Below are 17,500 nucleotides of genomic sequence, written 5' to 3' on the forward strand. Positions count from 1 at the left end.
GCCTGTCCTCGATACGCTGTGTCTGTCCCTATTGGGCTGTGCCTGTCCTCGATACATTGTGCCTGGTCTCAATGCCAAAGCGAACTTCTTTTTTGTGCCTTTCCCTATTAGAAAGTGAATTTTGATCCTAACGCCGCTTTATAATCCACGGTCGTGTTCCAGATTGGATCTTCAGATCTTAATAAACAACAACCTCTTCAGCACAGAATACTGTCGCGAGCATTTAATACGTTTATTTTTGGAACCACACCGATCGTCTGCCATGTAAATACTTTAAGAATCACTAACGTCGGGTTGTCTATTGCCGGTCTAAAACCTGCGAAATGGCTGATGGACGTTTACAGAGCAACCGCGCCTGTAGTTATAAAGGACCCCCCTTAAGTGGGTTGAGTTTGCTGGTTCTATTCTGCGCCGTGAGGTTTATCACCAGGTATTTCGGGTTTTTCATCTCATCGACAAATTTACCTGACTTCTTTTTGGTTTACTGTCTCTGACTTTGTAGCACACATATGCTCAGCAAGATTAACTCACCAAGAATGAGCTACTTTTTTCTCTCTTCTTTTCCATTTTATAGTGTTTTACAGCAACATTTATCGAAGTGTTGGAAACAACGAAAATTTAGATTTAGAATGCGACTTGATAACAGTAAATTAACCACAGCGAAAACAGAAGCTGGCGTTCGAGCGTACATCCTTTATTGGAAACAATGTTTCATTTTCATGTCGAATAAACGAATAAATAAGCGCTACTTCAAATGAATATTTCCTAGCTTTGCTTTGCTTTCCTTTTCGGCCACTCAGGAAAGTAACTATAACAGTAAGAAATAAACTGCGGCATAAAAGTCTTAAGACTCTGATCTTTTATTGATGTGACGCTTACGTGTTCGTTTAATCTTCAATATGTGTGAAGGCATTTGTTCTCTTGTGGCGGAGCCGGTTAAACCGCGGAAAGAAGACAAGAAAATAAGCAATTCACTCATCCCTGAATGAAATCAGTTTTCTATTTCTTAGTTTCGTTTATACTATGGAACACTCATCTCCTTTCCTGTTTGTCGATATTTTTTTCCTTTCTGGGTTCCTCGCTAGTATATACCTCAGGTAAACGTTTTTACTACTCCTATTTATTCTGAATACAACAAACTGAAAATAACTCATTTAAAAATGGAAAAAGTGTAGTCAGGAGATGTCATAAGTTCTATGGAAAGAGGTTTGCCTATGACTCTTTACATTTTTCAACAGACGTTTCGGCTAATTCTTAAGCCTTCATCAGTGATATGAAAGCGAATTTCATTATCATACGCTATTTAAAGTAACGTAGCGCGAAGCTTGCGCGCGTGACCATGCAATTCATGCTCGCGCGATGCCTTTGTAGGCTTCTGGAAGTGCGATATGATCGTTCCCAGCGTTCGGGTCCAAAGTAGACTGCCAGGCTTCAAGGAAAAGTCGCTCAAGTAATTAGCTTCGGAACCAACGACCTTGACATTTTCAAAGTTCATGATGTGGCTGAAATGGTGGACATGGCCTGCAACTTTGAAGTTTTGGTCAAAACCTCCCACTGCCTTTTTGTGCTCCGCAATTCGGGTCTTCAATGATCTTTCTGTTTGGCCATAGTACACAAAATTGCACTGTGTGCAACTGATTTTGTTCAAAATTGAACTCGAAGTCGTATGATTACCTATTATCAAATTGGACAACACGAAGTCCTCTTACCAAGGGATTCATCATAAAAATTAAGACTTTTATCTTTGTTAGTCTGACTTGTTTATTAAATCTACTATATGTGGGAAAAATCAACTTTGAACACATTTGCTCTGTTGTGGAGTTAAGACTTCAAAGAAGGCAATAAATAATGAAATTAACAATAAATATCCAGATTAAAAACAACTTGTTTTACTCATTTTCCGAAGCAAAACGTCGAAAAAGTGGGCAAACCGCTAAAACCCGCATCTTGTGTAACGTGAAACAAAATGTAAAAGTAATGAAAAACAAATCATAATAATGTCAAATATATTACAGTACAAAAGTTTTCCTGGCTTTCTTTTTCCAACTTCGGCTCTTGCGGTATAACTGTAATAGTAATCAATTAACAGAGGCATACGGTTTTAAGACTCTAATCTTCACTGATGCGACGGACATGAAAATGTTCATTGAATCTACAATATCATGAGAAAAATCAACTCACAAAACAAATGCTCTGTTGCGTTGTCAAGCCGGAAAGAAAGGCAATAAATACATAAGCAACAGTTATCCAGTACAGGAAATCATTTTTCCATTTCTTTGTATCGTAACATGGCAAACCTCACTGTTTCGAACTTGACAAACATTGCAATGAAAGGCGAAGCAAAAGATGCCATCAACGTGGTTATTATTTCTATAACCATCATCATTAATGTTATCGCCTGTCCATTCACAATTGGACTGAACTTGTTGGTGATAATGTCGATAAAAAGAAAACCGAGGCTTCAGAACAACTCGAACATCATGTTGGCGTGTTTAGCCGTCACTGATGTGTTAACAGGTCTCACCACGCAGCCTTCCTTTATACTGTGGCAGACACTCTTTCTCCTTAGAAGCGACATTGCTGATGTCTTCTCTTCAATTAACGGGCTTAGCATTATCGTGCTGTCGTATTCCTCGGCTCTTCATCTCATGATGGTTGTTGGCGAGAAACTGATAGCAATCAAATATCCGTTTTGGTACCCCTACATTGTGACAACACGAAACATTAAGATGGGTGTCTTTTTTTGCTGGGCATATAGCAGTTCTTTTGGGATACCTCTTCGCCTAATCGACGGAAGGAGCGCTCTGTATTATATTTCTGTCTCACATATCTTTTTTGCTTGTGTTGTTTTCGTTTCTTGTTCTTACATAATCCTTTACTTGGAAACACGTCGGCACCAAAAGAGGATCAAGGCTCAGCAGCTACCGCAAGTACAAGTTGAAACTTTCCTTCAGGAGAATAAAGCATTGAAGACAACAGTATTAGTGGTCGGTGCTATTGGACTATGTTTGTTGCCATCATTTTTCTACCTTGTTCTGTTAGCTGCTCGATTTGTACAGACGAAATAAATAAATCAAAAACTATCCAGTGCAAAACGCTAAGAAATTGTTATCTTATAGAAGATAAAGAAATAAGACGCTTGTCCAAGTTTTAGGCCTCTGCGTTTCCCCAAACTTCAGATATTCGTCGAAATGTTTCGCAAAAATTTACAGAGCCCAGTATGAAAACGCCATATTGGTGTACCTCAGTGGTACACCAGTATGGCGGCCGGAAAATAGTGTAAACATCTGGAACTGACTTTGGCTATCTAGGCGACTGATTATCACTACTGAAAAAACAAGCATTTACATAAGCACTTTTCCTAATGCTCTAACTTCTAAAAGGGCTCAAAATCATGAGATAAGTATATATTTTTCAACAAACTTGATCGTAGCTTGGTGTCACGCACCTACATAATCCGGAAATTCAAAATGCTCTGGTTTCCAAACGAAGCACGCTATTGAGCTGTGAAATTGTCAACAGATATAGATATGCCGCCTCTTATGCCTGATGAGGATAAAAACTTTGGTGGATCTTTAGTTTTCGATTTTGGAAGGTGATGACTTCACGTGAAAACGATCTATTGAAAGGTGACGCAAAAGGTAGTTTTAGCGTGCATTTATTCCTATAACCCTATCCGCCTCACGGTCCATTCACAATTGAACTGAATGTAGTGAATTAAGCTTATTTTTCAAGGCGTTTCTATCGGTCAAAGGAAACAACGCAGAAGTAACGCTAAGCTGTATGAATACAAAGCAATTAAAACTGTATCAAATGAAATATGAGCTTATCTGTACTGATCTTGTGTGTGGTGCAAAGGGTTGTTTCGGCGAATGATATAGTGTATGTATAAGTACTGATGATCCAAGTTCTAAAAGTTGTGTATTGTATGGGCAAGTACTTTAAGTTACGTAGGTGTTGTAAGGTTAAGCAAGGGACGGTCGCTGAGAGTACAACGATTCAACACAACTTTATTATTGAACATGAAAAAGGCTAGGGAGCACATGTTTTTCTACAGCTCGCGCAGTCCCACGGGACTGAATCACATGACTCCCCCCTGTTGACTAGCCTTAAATCACAAATCCCAACTCAGCTAGTCAACACCCTACTGAAACTCAGAATTAACTAGTGTACATTGTCCAATGTGCAAGGATTCAAATCACAGATCTTCCATCGAAGTCCTCGATCGTTCCTCTCCTCACAGCGCGGCCGCTCTCCTAGGATTTCGTTTCGGTTGCTGATCAGAGGCAGGACTCTCCCTGTATTCGAGGCCAGTAGGCTGCTTTCGATCATTGACCTCCAAGGGGTAAAGCGTTTCAGAATAGCACTCCTATTTTTGAATCCCACTTTCACAACTGCACCTGTAACAAGGATGTCTGTTCCTTCTATTAGTCTTTCCACCCTTCCCAATCGCCACATTCCACGTGGTTGATCTTCATCATGTACCACCATAACGTCTCCTACTGAAATTTGTGTCTGAAGCATCCTTCGCAGAACGACGGTGTGAATCCCGGAGCTCCACTAGATATTCATCCCTCCACCTGCACCAGAAATGATTCATTACATCGCTGAGGTGACGCATTTGCTTTGTAAGGTCAGTCAATAACAGCTCCAAGTTCCCGATCTGATAGGTCACCATTACTGACATCAGGAAGGCTTAACAATCTTCCGCCGTGCAGCAAGTGCGAAGGAGTTCTGAGGTGACATATGAAAGAGGCCTCGAGTTCAGAACCATTTCCACTTTCAACGATGACAGTCATCAAATCTTCATATGTGAGCTTAGCGCCTTAAGCACCGCTTCATTGAACGCACAATCCTCTCGAACAGGCCACCCCACCATGGGGATCTCTCAAGGCTAAAAACCCACTTAACACTCTTCTCCGCTAGGTAATGCTTCCCCACTGGCTTTTCCGCCAGATCTGTTATCTTCTCACATGCAGCCTGGAAGGTTGTTCCATTGACTGAGACAATCTTGGACGGTAGTCCTCTTCTTGCTGTGAACCTACGGAAACTTCAAAGAAAGGCTTCTGGGGTCAGATCCGGAACAACATCAAAGTGTACGGCTCTGGTTACACAGCATGTATACAGGCAAATATGCACCTTCTTGCCGGTCTTCTTCTTGATTCCTTTAACATGTAAAAGACCTGCGTAGTCCAGTCCGGTGAAGGTAAAGGCTGGCGCAGCCCTTACTCCGAGTCAGGTAAGGCTGGTGGCGGTGGAGCTTGGTATGGCTGTCCTTCATGTCGATGGTACGTCACACAGTTATGTAGCAATTTCTTTACGGTCTTTCTACCCTTTACCAGCCAGAACTTGGATCTGAGCTCAATTAATGCTCCCTTAACGCCATTATGCATTACTTTCTCATCCTTTAGCCACCAATGCAGTAAAGGCATGGTCAGCATACAAAAATGGGGTGTATGACCTCATATAGCAGTACTTCACGGGACATTCTTCCACCACAACGTAGGACACCATCGTTATCAGAAAATAAGCCAAACTCTCTCCTCCAGCTCTCAAATCTCTTGTCCATCTGTAAAGACTTCTGTACGTCCAGTATTCAAAGTCGTTCTGCCTTCGCCATGTCACTGGCATCAATGTCAGAATAAGGTTTTATTTCATCTTTCTTCACAGTCGCCTTCAGATTCCTGACAAACAGAAGCACGTGAGCAGTGACTCGTAGTAAGGAATAAAAATTGCTGAATCGATCCTAGTCAATGACATTACTAACTCTGCGGTCGTCTGCACTGCTAAAAAGATAGGAGGATGTTTTTTTCAAATTTTCTCGATTATTCAACGACATCTCCTTTAAAAACTCTTCAGGTATATGACCAGTGACACCAATTTCACTCGTGTCTTCTTCATAATCAGCTAGCCATTCTGGTCCACTTCGCCAGAGAAGATTTGTGGCCAGCATAGATGCATTCATCACCCTGAATGGGATGTCTGCAGGGTTGCTGTCAGTATGGCAATACTTCCAACTTTCTACTGGAAGGACTCGCCTAATTTCATTCACTCGGTTCTGTACGAGCTGTTTCAACTCCTTGTGAACACCTCGAATCCCGAGGAAGGCGCAATTTGAGAATCACTCCAGCAGGTTGTCTTCCCGATGTGAACTCCCGAGTCATAGTTTGGAGCTTCCTTGATTGTAGAGACAGGTCTTGCAAGTATCAACGCTGCCAGAAGTTCCAACCTAGGGATTGTTTGGTTACTGAGACGGACTACTCTTGTTTTGGATGCAACAAGCTTAACATAAGCATAAACCACGGCCCCATATGCCTTCAAGGATGCGTCACAGAATCCATGAAGACTGCAGCCTACTTTTTCATCTCGCGGTTCCTTGAAATAGTACAGACTTAACTGATTAGAGTGTAATGTGAAGTGCTAAGTTTCCACCCCATATGAACCATGTGAGCGTTAGCCCTACTGATGGAAATGGGCCCACACAAGGACAGAGAAAAACTCTGACCAGGGTGGGAATTGAACCAACGACCTTCGGGTTAGATCACCGCTGCTCTGCCGACTGAGCTACAAGGTCAGACGGCAGCAGGCCGTGGGAACTGAAGATGTTTATGTCATGTCAATTAACACGTACAAGTACAAGGAAGGATTACGTTTTTGCAAACGTTGGCCGTGTAGCACTTCTATTTGAACAGACTTAACTGATTAGAGTGTAATGTGAAATGCTAAGTTTCTACCCCATATGAACCATGTGAGCATTAGCCCTATTGATGGAAATGGGCCCACACAAGGGACAATTTACATACTGGGTTCCAGACCTCCCCCATAGTAAAAGCTTTTCTGGCCACCTTTTGCGTTCCATTTTGATATTTGCAATTGTTTGTATAAACGTAACCTTTCCTGGTACTAGTATATTTTAACTGCTATTACATTAACATCTTCAGTTCCCACGGCCTGCTCCCGTGTGACCTTGTAGCTCAGGCGCCAGAGCAGCGGTGATCTAACCCGAAGGTCGTGGAACAACAGTTTAACCTCCACCACAACAGGAGACAGTCGGGTCATAAAATTTTGCAGCTATGGCAGCAGCATTCCTCTTGCTGGGTGAGTACTCCAAAGCTTAATTGGCAACTGTACTCAGATCAATTACACCGAACTCCAAGAAGACTGTTCATCTTCAATTACTGATTTGCAGTCCGATATGTCATCATTCAAGTGAGTTCCGTGATCAAAAGGACTTTCTCCATTGACCGATTGGACATTGTTGGTCTTCTTCAATCTGGTTTCATTCTCTTCGATTTGAGCTATTAATTCAGGTGCGTTTGTGACAAACTTTCTCAAATTGAACCCTCCCTCAGCTAATCGAAGCTTACTCTTGACATACAATTGATAGGCCTCTTCATCTGTGTCTCCACCCGAGTTTAGATCATCTACGTAAACAGATCTTAGAAATGTCTGGACAAATTCAGGATCCTCTTCTTCATACCTTTTCACATGGTGTCTGACAGTGGCATTGAGTAAGAACGGACTTGACGACACACCAAATACAACTCTCGTGAATCTTAGAACGATGACCCTGGGACTTTCTTTCTTCACGTCATCAAACCAAAGAAATCTTAGGACGTCTCTGTCTTCTTCTGCTATCGATACATACAGGAATGCCTTTTCGATGCCGCCACCAAGTGCCTTTCTGTGTGTTCGGAAACGCAGGATAACGTCCATGATCCCTTGTGACAGGGCATGTCCCGTGTGATGGCAGTCATTTAGGGAAGCTCCAGTTGACTTGCAGGAGGCATCATAGACGATTCTGAGTTTTGTTGTTTCTTTTTCTCTTATAATGACAGCATGGTGTGGAAGATAATGAATTAACCTTCCTTCCCGACTTCTCCATCTGCAAGGTCGCGAACCTCTTCATCAATTCCTTTCTCTATTTGGTCTCTGATAACAGCATCATATTCTAGACGAACTTCCGGGTTCTTCCCTGAGACGATCCAACAGACTAGACACGCGTTTAAGACTTGTTTCATAGTAATCTGCCAAAATTGGGTGAGTTAGCTTCCATGCCAGATGAACTTCATATCACCCTTGCCGGAAAGAGATGCTGTCTATGAACTGACCGTGAACGGACTTCTCAGAGCTTGTAATTCCTAATGTCTCCAGATCCCAAAACCGTTTCAGCTCTCCAATAAGATCACCCTGTTGAGGCTATGAGGGCTCGGTAGCACATCTCAGGACATGAGTACTAGACAAAAAATTCATAGCTGGAACGCCGTCTTGGGTATAGTAGAACCTTCAGCAGGTCCAGACAACACCTAACCAAGGCAAGTGTGAAGAATTATAGGGCCACTGTCTCCTCTTCTCACTTCTCCCGTTATATTAATCTTCCAGTACTAATCGGATCCAATCAGCATATCTACTTAAGCTGATTCAGCTCCGGTTAAGTAATCTGCTAGTTGTATGCCATGAAAGTGCTTGTACATGTTCTTCGCCAGGGCTCCTGCTAGCCAGACAGAGTTTCACAGATAAGTGGTACAGTACAGGCTGACATCTCCCTTGCTTCTCCATCAAGGCCTTTAACTCTAAATTAGACAGCATCGCACATTTTTTCCTTCTTCTCTTGGGAACCAAAGGTTTTTTTTCAGCATGGTCTCTCGATGATCAACAGCCATACTCAGGATTTGCTTCATACGATTTGCAATATACGACCTTGACTGCCACTGTCCAGAATAACTCTGATCTTGATGTCTTTGTCTTCAAAACCTGTCTTGTGGATGAGGGGCTGGGCTGTTTTTGGGCGACTGCGGGGCATCAGGTGCTGTAAGTGTTTCTTTGCGTTCCGGTTCGTTATTAGCACAGATACTGACATGATGACGACCACTGCATTTGAAGCATTTAATGTTGGAACTGCAATCTCTACTGCGATGATTCTTCTTCAGACAAACATGACATCTTCAACCCTTTCTCAGGATCTCCTTTCTTGCTTCCACATTAGAAACTGTTTTACAACTGCTTAAAGGGTGGGGCTGTCTGCAGTAGGTACAAGTAGGACTGGTACGGCATTCTGACCGAAGGGCTAAAGCTGTTGGTGGAATCTTCCAATGGACATTTTTCCGCTGGGGTGGCATGCTAACTGTTGGACTGCAATTTGTCTGTTGATTGGTTCTCTCTCTAGCTTCTAATTCTTCTTGCATAAGTGACGGTCTAGTTCACTGTCTCTCCTCTTGACCTCTCTACTAACAATCCAACCCATGTCCTGCGGAATTTTGTTCATGAGCACAAATGATAATAAACTACCATAGGATTCTGAAGGGACTCCAAGTGCTTTAAGTCCACGTACATGAACTTCCACGTCACAGAATCATAATGCCTTCTGAGACTTCTAAGATCTTGATTTGACGAAACCGGGGCCAGGTTGAGTAAATGCTTTAAGTGTTTGTTTATGATCAACTCTTTGTCTCCGAACCTGTCCTTTAAAATTGTTATCGCTTCTTCGTAATTAGCACAGGTTAAAGCAAGGCCAACAATAGCCTCAGATGCGCTCTTCTCAAGAACGGAATTCAGATAATTGAGTTTGTCAATAGTTGGCTAGACTAGGGTTGTTATGAATCGCCGCTTCGAACGTGTCCAAAAATGCACACCATTTTGTAATATCGCCGTTGCATTTATTTAGTTCCAATTTTGGGAGTTTTATTTGAGCGCCTTGCGGACTAACAGATGAAATATTCAAAGGGCTTACCTTTTGCATGTTTTCATTCGCGTCAATTTCGTATGACGGCTCCTCTGAAGTCATGGCGACAGGTCCCACATCAATGGAAACAACGAAAGAAAAAACGTCTCCCACCTTCACAAGAACCATCTTTACACGGGTTTGAAATAGGTCGACGTCTTCTATTTCTCGTACAATGTCTTCTTCTTCCTTTAATAGCGCGAGGATGTTTTCGTCCAAGCTCCGAATAACTTCCAATTTTTCCTTGATAGTTGATCTTTGCAGGACAAGCACCGTTCGATATGGTGACGATATTGCATTGTTAGTAAGAGCCAACTAGAACTTTCTATTGACTAGTGCTCGATTTAGCTTGTCTTTGGTCTCTAGTCTTGAACATGGCCGCCTGTAAGTTTATAGTTCGGTCATTAAACCAGTTGAGTTTATGAACTATGAGTCTTCACTTGGCATGGTGTCAAGTGAAAAGACAAAGTATTTATCGACACACTGGGTGTGTTTATTCACGGTAAGGAGAAAATCTTTCATGCAGACAGATGTAGTTGAATATGCCGCCGCCAACTGATGACAGTGCGACTCCGCAATCTGGTGCAACCGTTCCTGCTCCAGTTCCTCAATCTACAACTACTATGGCTTCAACTTTTATGTGTAATGTGTCTTTACCATCGAAGCTGGAAATTCACAGTGAAAATTTATCTAAATGGTGGAAACAATGGCTTCAGGTCTGGGATGCGTATCAAGAAGTGACTGACCTTCGAAATAAATCAAATCGCCTTCGCGTCGCTACGTTTATCACCTGTATTGGAAAGGAAGCGCTCGAAGTTCATAATGGTCAGCCGTTCGCAAATGAAGAAGAGAAATCCAACATGACCAAGGTTCTTGAGTCATGGGAGAGCCATTGCATTGAAAAACCAACGTAATTTATGAGAGATATAAATTCAACAATCGCTCGCCGGAACAAATAGAATCGATCGACACGTATGTGAAATGCTCTCAGAACGCTAGCTGAGGTAAATTATCCTCGGGGAAAACATCAGACACGTGGCGGCAAAACGAATTTCCAGCTAACAAGGCTTAAAATTTCGTGGCCGACTGTCACTGTTTATCTTGCACCACACATCAAACAAGAACGTTCGGTACAGACAAAGCCGAATAGGATTAATCTCATCTTTCAGCGTGTACTGCTCTGAACAAAACGTTTTGTACAAGCAAACCACTGAGAAGCGTGACTCATACGCCATAAGAGCATGAACAAAAGCTTCGATAATCTCGAGCCGGAGCGAAAATAAATTATCATAATTAACAAAAACAAAAAAACGCGGGAAAAGACGCGACTCTAGAAGAAACCTGTGACTTTGAAGCTCTAAATAAAAAAAAAGTCTCTGCTTACGAGCCAGAAGGCTCATCAGGCCGGCGCTTATCTCCGGTTTCCGTAGCATGAAGCGACTAGGAGTATTTCTACTCCCCCCTGGATGGGATGCTAGTCCATCGCAGGGTTTCCCCCAGCATTACGCCGGTACCCATTTATACACCTGGGTGGAGAGAGGCACCGTGAGAGTAAAGTGCCTTGCCCAAGAACACAACACAATGTCCCCGGCCAGGCCTCGAACCCAGACCACTCGATCCGTTGTCGAGCACACTAACCATGAGGCCACCGCGCCTCCCACACTTTGGAGCTCTAAAGGATCAGCTAATTCGTGATAGGATTGTGTGTGGTGTTCGTGAAAACGCAGTAAAAAGAAAACTATTGCAGGAACCTAAGGCCTGTTCCCAACGTCGTGCTACTGCCGTACCGAACTCAAATGAATTTGGCTTGGCAGTGGCACGACGATGGCACAGCAGCGATTTCAAACGTCGAACCTAATACAGTCGCGCCAAATTCAAAAGACAAAATAAACCATCCATCCAGCGTAATAGTATGCAAATAATGCAAAGTCCATTAAAATAATTTATGAATTGAGCTCGGTGCAACAATAGCACGCCGTTTGAAACCAAGTCGTGCTACTGCCGTGCGGCACGAGAAGTCCTGCCGTGCTAAGTAGTCGTGCCGAACCTAAGTCAACCGTGCCGCGCTTAATGGCTTCAAACGGCGTCCTACTGCCGTGCTTAAATCGAAATGACAATTTCATTTGAGTTCGGCACGGCAGTAGCACGACGTTTGGAACAGGCCTAAGCTCACGTTAGAAAAATGTGTTCATGTTTGTCGCGCCACCGAAGCTACTTCTGCACAGCTCAAAGAAATGACTCCAAGCCAACAACAACAACATTCAAGTGAAGTCTATTAAGTCAAGAAGGGAGATTCTTGGAAATCAAAAGCACGCAAAGATAAAGCGAAAGGCCTTAAAAATCGCCAGGTGGACGAGTGCAAGTTTTGTCATCGTAAACAGGAGCGTAAAAGAGGAAAATCCCCTGCGTATGGTCAAACGTGTTCGTCGTGTGGAAAATTAACCTAATCACTTTCCTGTCAAATGCAAAAGCAAAACTGGCGATTCTAAAAAGCCCTCTCAAAAATCCAAACACCGAAAGGTCCATCACTTAATTCCGTGGAAATGACTGATTACAAGAGTAAAATATTTGCACACGTGGAACTGGATGGTGCAATAGTAAAGATGCATCTCGATTCAAGAGCCTCGTGTGACGTATTACCTCGAAAACGTCTACCGGAAGATTCCGTTATTGACAGAACTGACGTGAAATTAACTACTTATAATTACTTTAAGGCTAGTTTGAAAGTATTGGGCGTAACAAACGTTCAATTGCGAAACCCCAAAAATCAGAAGAAGTACAGTGTTAAATGTGTTGTTATTAAAGAAGATTACGCCCCACTCTTTGGCTCGGAAACTGCGCAAAAGATGGGACTGATTATTGTGAAGCATGAGAACATTATGAATGTTAATGAAGCGGTTGATAAGACTAATTTTGAAGGACTTTCCTCGAAGGAAATTAATGCCACTTATAGCGATGTTTTTAAAGGCCTTGAATATATGGAAGGAAATCTTCATTTGTAAGTAGACAAAATTGTAACGCCAGAAATTATGCCTTCCCGTCAGGTACTTCTTAGTATAAAGGACAGGCTGAAACAAGAGCTGACCCGCTTAAAGAAAGAACATGTAATCGCCAAGGAAGAAGAACCAACACACTGGGTGTCAAGCCTTGTTGTTACAGAGAAACCAAACGGAAAGCTTCGCGTATGCATCGACCCCTAGCATCACAACCGAGCCCTCAAAAGGACTCACCACCCACTTCCAGTCATTGAAGATATACTCCCAAAGTTAACTGATGTCAAAGTGTTTTCTAAGGCAGATCTCAAGGAGGGTTTCTTGCAAATACATAAAGAATCTAGCAAGCTCACTACGTTCCAGACCCCTTGGGGCCAATACAGGTACCTCCGGATATCCTTTGGAATTGCGCCAGCACCTGAATACTTCCAAAGAAAACTGGATCAGAATTTAGAAGGTCTCAATGGAGTGTATACGATTGCTGATGACATTCTGATTACAGGCCGTAGATCAACTATGAAAGAGGCCGTAAAAGATCATGATGCCAACCTGTTGAGGCTGTTAGACCAGTGCCGAGAAAGAAACTTGAACCTCAATACAGAAAAGCTACAACTCAAATGTTCTGAAACCCCTTTCAAGGGCCATGTGCTTACACGTGAAGGAGTGAAACATGACCCAAGTAAGGTCGAGGCCATACTGAAAATGGAAGGACCAAAGGATGTATCAGCAGTTAGAACGAAGACCTTTCACTGATAGCTTCAGAGGACCTTTCATTGATGGCTTCATGGTGCTGTCATAACCATTTTCTCATCAACCCAGACAAGAATAAACTCTTAGTCATGGGGACTCGTCAAATGCTACAAAAAAGTCCAGGCTTACTCAGCATACTACTGGGAGAGGAAATTGCTCCAATTGCTTCCGCTCGGGATCTTGGCGATCAAGTAGATGCAACTCTTAGCTATAATGAACATGTCATTAATTATCACGTCTACCTGTATGGCTAGTCCGAGGGTATGTCAAATTAACAGGATCAAGCATCCTCTCGACTCGAGAACTTTAGAGAACGTCATTACATCTCTAGTATTCGGTAAGCAGTACTTTTGTTCAACTGTTTGGGCTAACACTAGCAAGGCCAGTGTGCAGAAAATACAGAAGATCCAGAACTTTGCGGCCAGAATCCGTACAGGAACAAGAAAGTACAAACATATAACACCTGTATTGAACGACCTCAGATGGCTCCCAGTGCCTGCCATGCTGGCACTTTATGCTGCAATTTTAACTTTTAAATGTTTAAGGGGATTAGCCCCAAAGTATCTTAGCTCACGCTTTAAGACACTTGTTTCTATTCATGGGAGAAACACTAGAAATAAGAGCAAGTTAGACATCCCAGTGTTCAATACAGCTGCTGGTCAGCGCTCTTTTATATACCGACCGGTGAAATGCTGGAACACGCTCCCTGAAGAAATTACTAAATGTGAAAGCGTAGCCAGTTTTAAATCTAAAGGTAAGAGTCATTTTTATACAGTTTTTAAATGAATCTATTATATTTTATTCTATTTATTATAGTTTCATATTATTGTACATACGTTTTAGACATAGTTATTTACCTATTTTTGTAAATTATTGCGGAAGAACCCTTTGGGAGCATTAATAAAGTCATTCAGTCATTAAAGATTGGTAGGCCTAGTGAACTATCTGTCCAAGTTTCTACGCAAGCTTTCAGAGTTATGCGAAGCTCTTAGAAGATTAACTCACAAGGGCGTCAAGTGGAGATGGTCAGAGCAGCAAGAAGAAGCATTTGAAAGTGTTAAGCATGCTGTCACTTCAGCTCCGGTCCTGAGAAACTTTGATTCTTCCCTTCGGGTAGAAGGCTAAGGTGACGCCTCTTCAAGTGGAATTGGATTTGTACTGATGCAAAATGGGCAACCTGTGTCCTACTCCAGCATGCGCAGAGCCCTCACCGTCAGTCAGTGAGAAAAAATATTCCCAAATAGAGAAAGAGCTTTTAGCACAAGTCTTTGGAGTAGAACGAAACCATGAATTTGTTTATGGCAGAAAGACCGTGTTGTGGTCAGCCCATAAACCATTGGAGGCAACATCCAAGAAACCGCTAGCGACAGCACCCAAACGACTGCAGCGCCTGCTCCTGCGATTACAGCAATATGACTTTGAGATTCTCTACAAACCAGGTCCTGAAATGTATCTGTCCGATACATCATCACGTGCTAACGTGCCGACAACAGACCGTTCTCCAGCTGAAAAGGAAGCTCAGCGGATACATGGAATCGACTTTCTACCAATTTCAGAGCTTCAGCTAGTAGAGATCAAGCATGAAACAGCAGCCGATCCAGTCATGCAGTCCCTCACCCAAGTCATTGTAAAGGACTGGCCAGATACCAAAGATGATCTTCCACTGAGACTTTGCCCCTTCTTTGATGTTCGTGATGAAGTGACAGCTCAGGATGGTGTTGTTCTTAAAGGACTGCGATGCCTGATTCCAACCAGCCTCATACCAACAATTTGCGAGTGTCTACATGGAGCACACTCTGGAATTGAAAGTTGTCTTCGCAGAGGCAGAGAGACCGATTATTGGCCTAACATGACTGTTGAGATTCAAGATTACATTGCCAAAAGTGAGGTCTGTGCAACGTATCAGAAAGAGAAAACTAAAGAACCGCTCATCTGCCACAAGATCCCAAGCCGCCCCTTGGAATCAGTTCGATCTGACATCTTTCATTTCCAAGACAAAGACTACCTCGGCACAGTGGATTACTATTCGAACTACTTTTAAGTTGATTCTCTTAAAGACAAGACCGCAACTGAAGTTATTCAAGTCCTGAAAAGACACTTTGCAAAACATGGAATCCAAACCGACTAGTGAATGACAATGGTCCTCCTTTCAACTACCATGAGTTCCAGAATTTTGCAGAAATTAATGATACGGAACATCTCACTAGTTCACCCCACTACCCGCAATTTAACTGCAAAGAAGAAAACTCAATCAAGACGGTGAAGACTCTACTGAAGAAGTCTAAAGCAGCAAGATCAGACATATTCCTCGCCTTATTAGAATGGAGAAAAACTCCCTCGGAAGGTCTTGCGAGTTCTCCAGCACAAAGGATGTTTGAAAAACGTGCCAGTTACTCGCAGTGGACGTTTCTCGAAACCACCAGGTTACCTAAAAGACTTTGCTGCATTAAAGTGACTGTGTTCGAGCTAACTAGCGATATCGTTTACAAATCGGGAGAGAAACTGCACGTTTGCCGCGGATACATTTCATTTCCCACTTACTATTTCGATTAAGTAACAGCTATTCCTAGTGCAGATATTACAGATTTCCTGCCTTTTTTTTTTTCCAACCTAGGTAAGTTTTACAAGACAACTTGTACTTCGTGATCAATTTAACATGATACAAGAGTTTTAAGACACTAATCTTTACAGGGGCGAAGTGTTTATTAAATCTACCATATGTGGGAAGCATGAACATTCATAACATTTGCTCTCTTATGCAGTTAAGACGGCAACTACGAATGCAATAAACGATCGAGTGAACGGATTCAGTTTTCCATTTCTTAGTCTTGTAACATGTCAAACCTCACTGTTTCGAAATTAACAAATGTTACAATGAAAGACGAAGCGGCAAATGATGTCTTGAGCGTGGTTTTCATTTCCATCACCATCATACTTAACACTATCGCCTGTCCATTCACAATTGCAATGCTTAGCTTAATAATAGGGAGTTCAAAAAACGACGACGGCTACGGCTACGACAACGACGCAATAATATGATTGGTTAAAAGAAAAAAAGAATCGTGGTCACCTTGTTGCCTTGTATTCCCATACCTCTGGGGATGCAAGAGGTTTTGATGGCCACAAGTTGGTCGAATGAATGTCTGGGTTCGGTTGAATCCTGGTGTCTCGAAAACAAGACCCAAAAAAAAGTAACCCAAAACCCTTAATTTGGCTAACACCAGGCCTAAAGTTGTTTTTTTTAGTTACCTCAAGCGAAGTTTAAGCCCTTCGCTCGTTACAACTTGTTTCAAAGTGAAAGCTGGGTGATCCGCCATATTTAACTTAGTAACCACGCTCCACGTGTGGCCGGACATCTTCATTTACTGTCGGATGTATATATTGCCCCTGTGACACTCTAGGCCTAAAAGCCAGATTAGACCTACAATCATAGACAAAACTGTAGGTTCAGCCAAATTAAGGGTTTTGGGTTACTTTTTTTTCGAGTTTTCGGGGTCCTTGTTTGTAGGAGCCCTTCAAAATTAGATATTTGGTGTAAGAATGAAATCCAGGAACAATAACAATAAGCACTTTTATTTGTATGTATATGTTGCAGAACATTATGACGTAGAAACAAAACATTTAGCTATTAATCGAAAGTAAATTACTGAGCAACTCTATAAGCATGTAAATAATCACGTCAAGTAAATGATGTAAAAGTAAATATCAGAATTAACTATAATTACATAGGTAATTATTGAAAGTTCTCTGGGCTTATTGATTGCACTTGGTTTTCACGGGATGATCACCTGAGCGGTTTTTTCTTTTTTTCCTTTTTTCTTTTGCAGGTCGTTTTGTCGAGGTAACAGACGAAGAAATTAATTGCTTTAAAGAAAACGCATATTTTTCAAATAATCATCTATGTAATTATACTAAACAAGTTCACCTCGCCCTCTGGGAATAATTGTTCAAATTATTTCTTCTATCGTACGTTGTGCCAGTGATAATTGCATCATTATTCTTAAATCGGATGACGTAGTTAATGATCAACATCGTA

The 17,500-nt window shown here is 42.1% G+C and overlaps 2 protein-coding genes across 2 annotated transcripts; one reads left to right on the forward strand and one right to left on the reverse strand.

Annotated features, from left to right (window-relative positions):
* Window positions 1–2,288: 2,288 nt before the first annotated feature.
* Window positions 2,289–3,068, forward strand: LOC138054129 (adenosine receptor A2a-like). Its single transcript, XM_068900627.1, has one exon. The coding sequence runs from the start codon at window positions 2,289–2,291 to the stop codon at window positions 3,066–3,068; it is 780 nt and encodes a 259-aa protein (XP_068756728.1).
* Window positions 3,069–7,140: 4,072 nt separating this feature from the next.
* Window positions 7,141–7,716, reverse strand: LOC138054130 (uncharacterized). Its single transcript, XM_068900628.1, has one exon. The coding sequence runs from the start codon at window positions 7,714–7,716 to the stop codon at window positions 7,141–7,143; it is 576 nt and encodes a 191-aa protein (XP_068756729.1).
* Between the last annotated feature and the right edge of the window lie 9,784 nt (window positions 7,717–17,500).

This window comes from Montipora capricornis, chromosome 6 (assembly GCF_036669925.1).
Source record: "Montipora capricornis isolate CH-2021 chromosome 6, ASM3666992v2, whole genome shotgun sequence".
In the NCBI taxonomy this organism is placed as follows: domain Eukaryota; kingdom Metazoa; phylum Cnidaria; class Anthozoa; order Scleractinia; family Acroporidae; genus Montipora; species Montipora capricornis.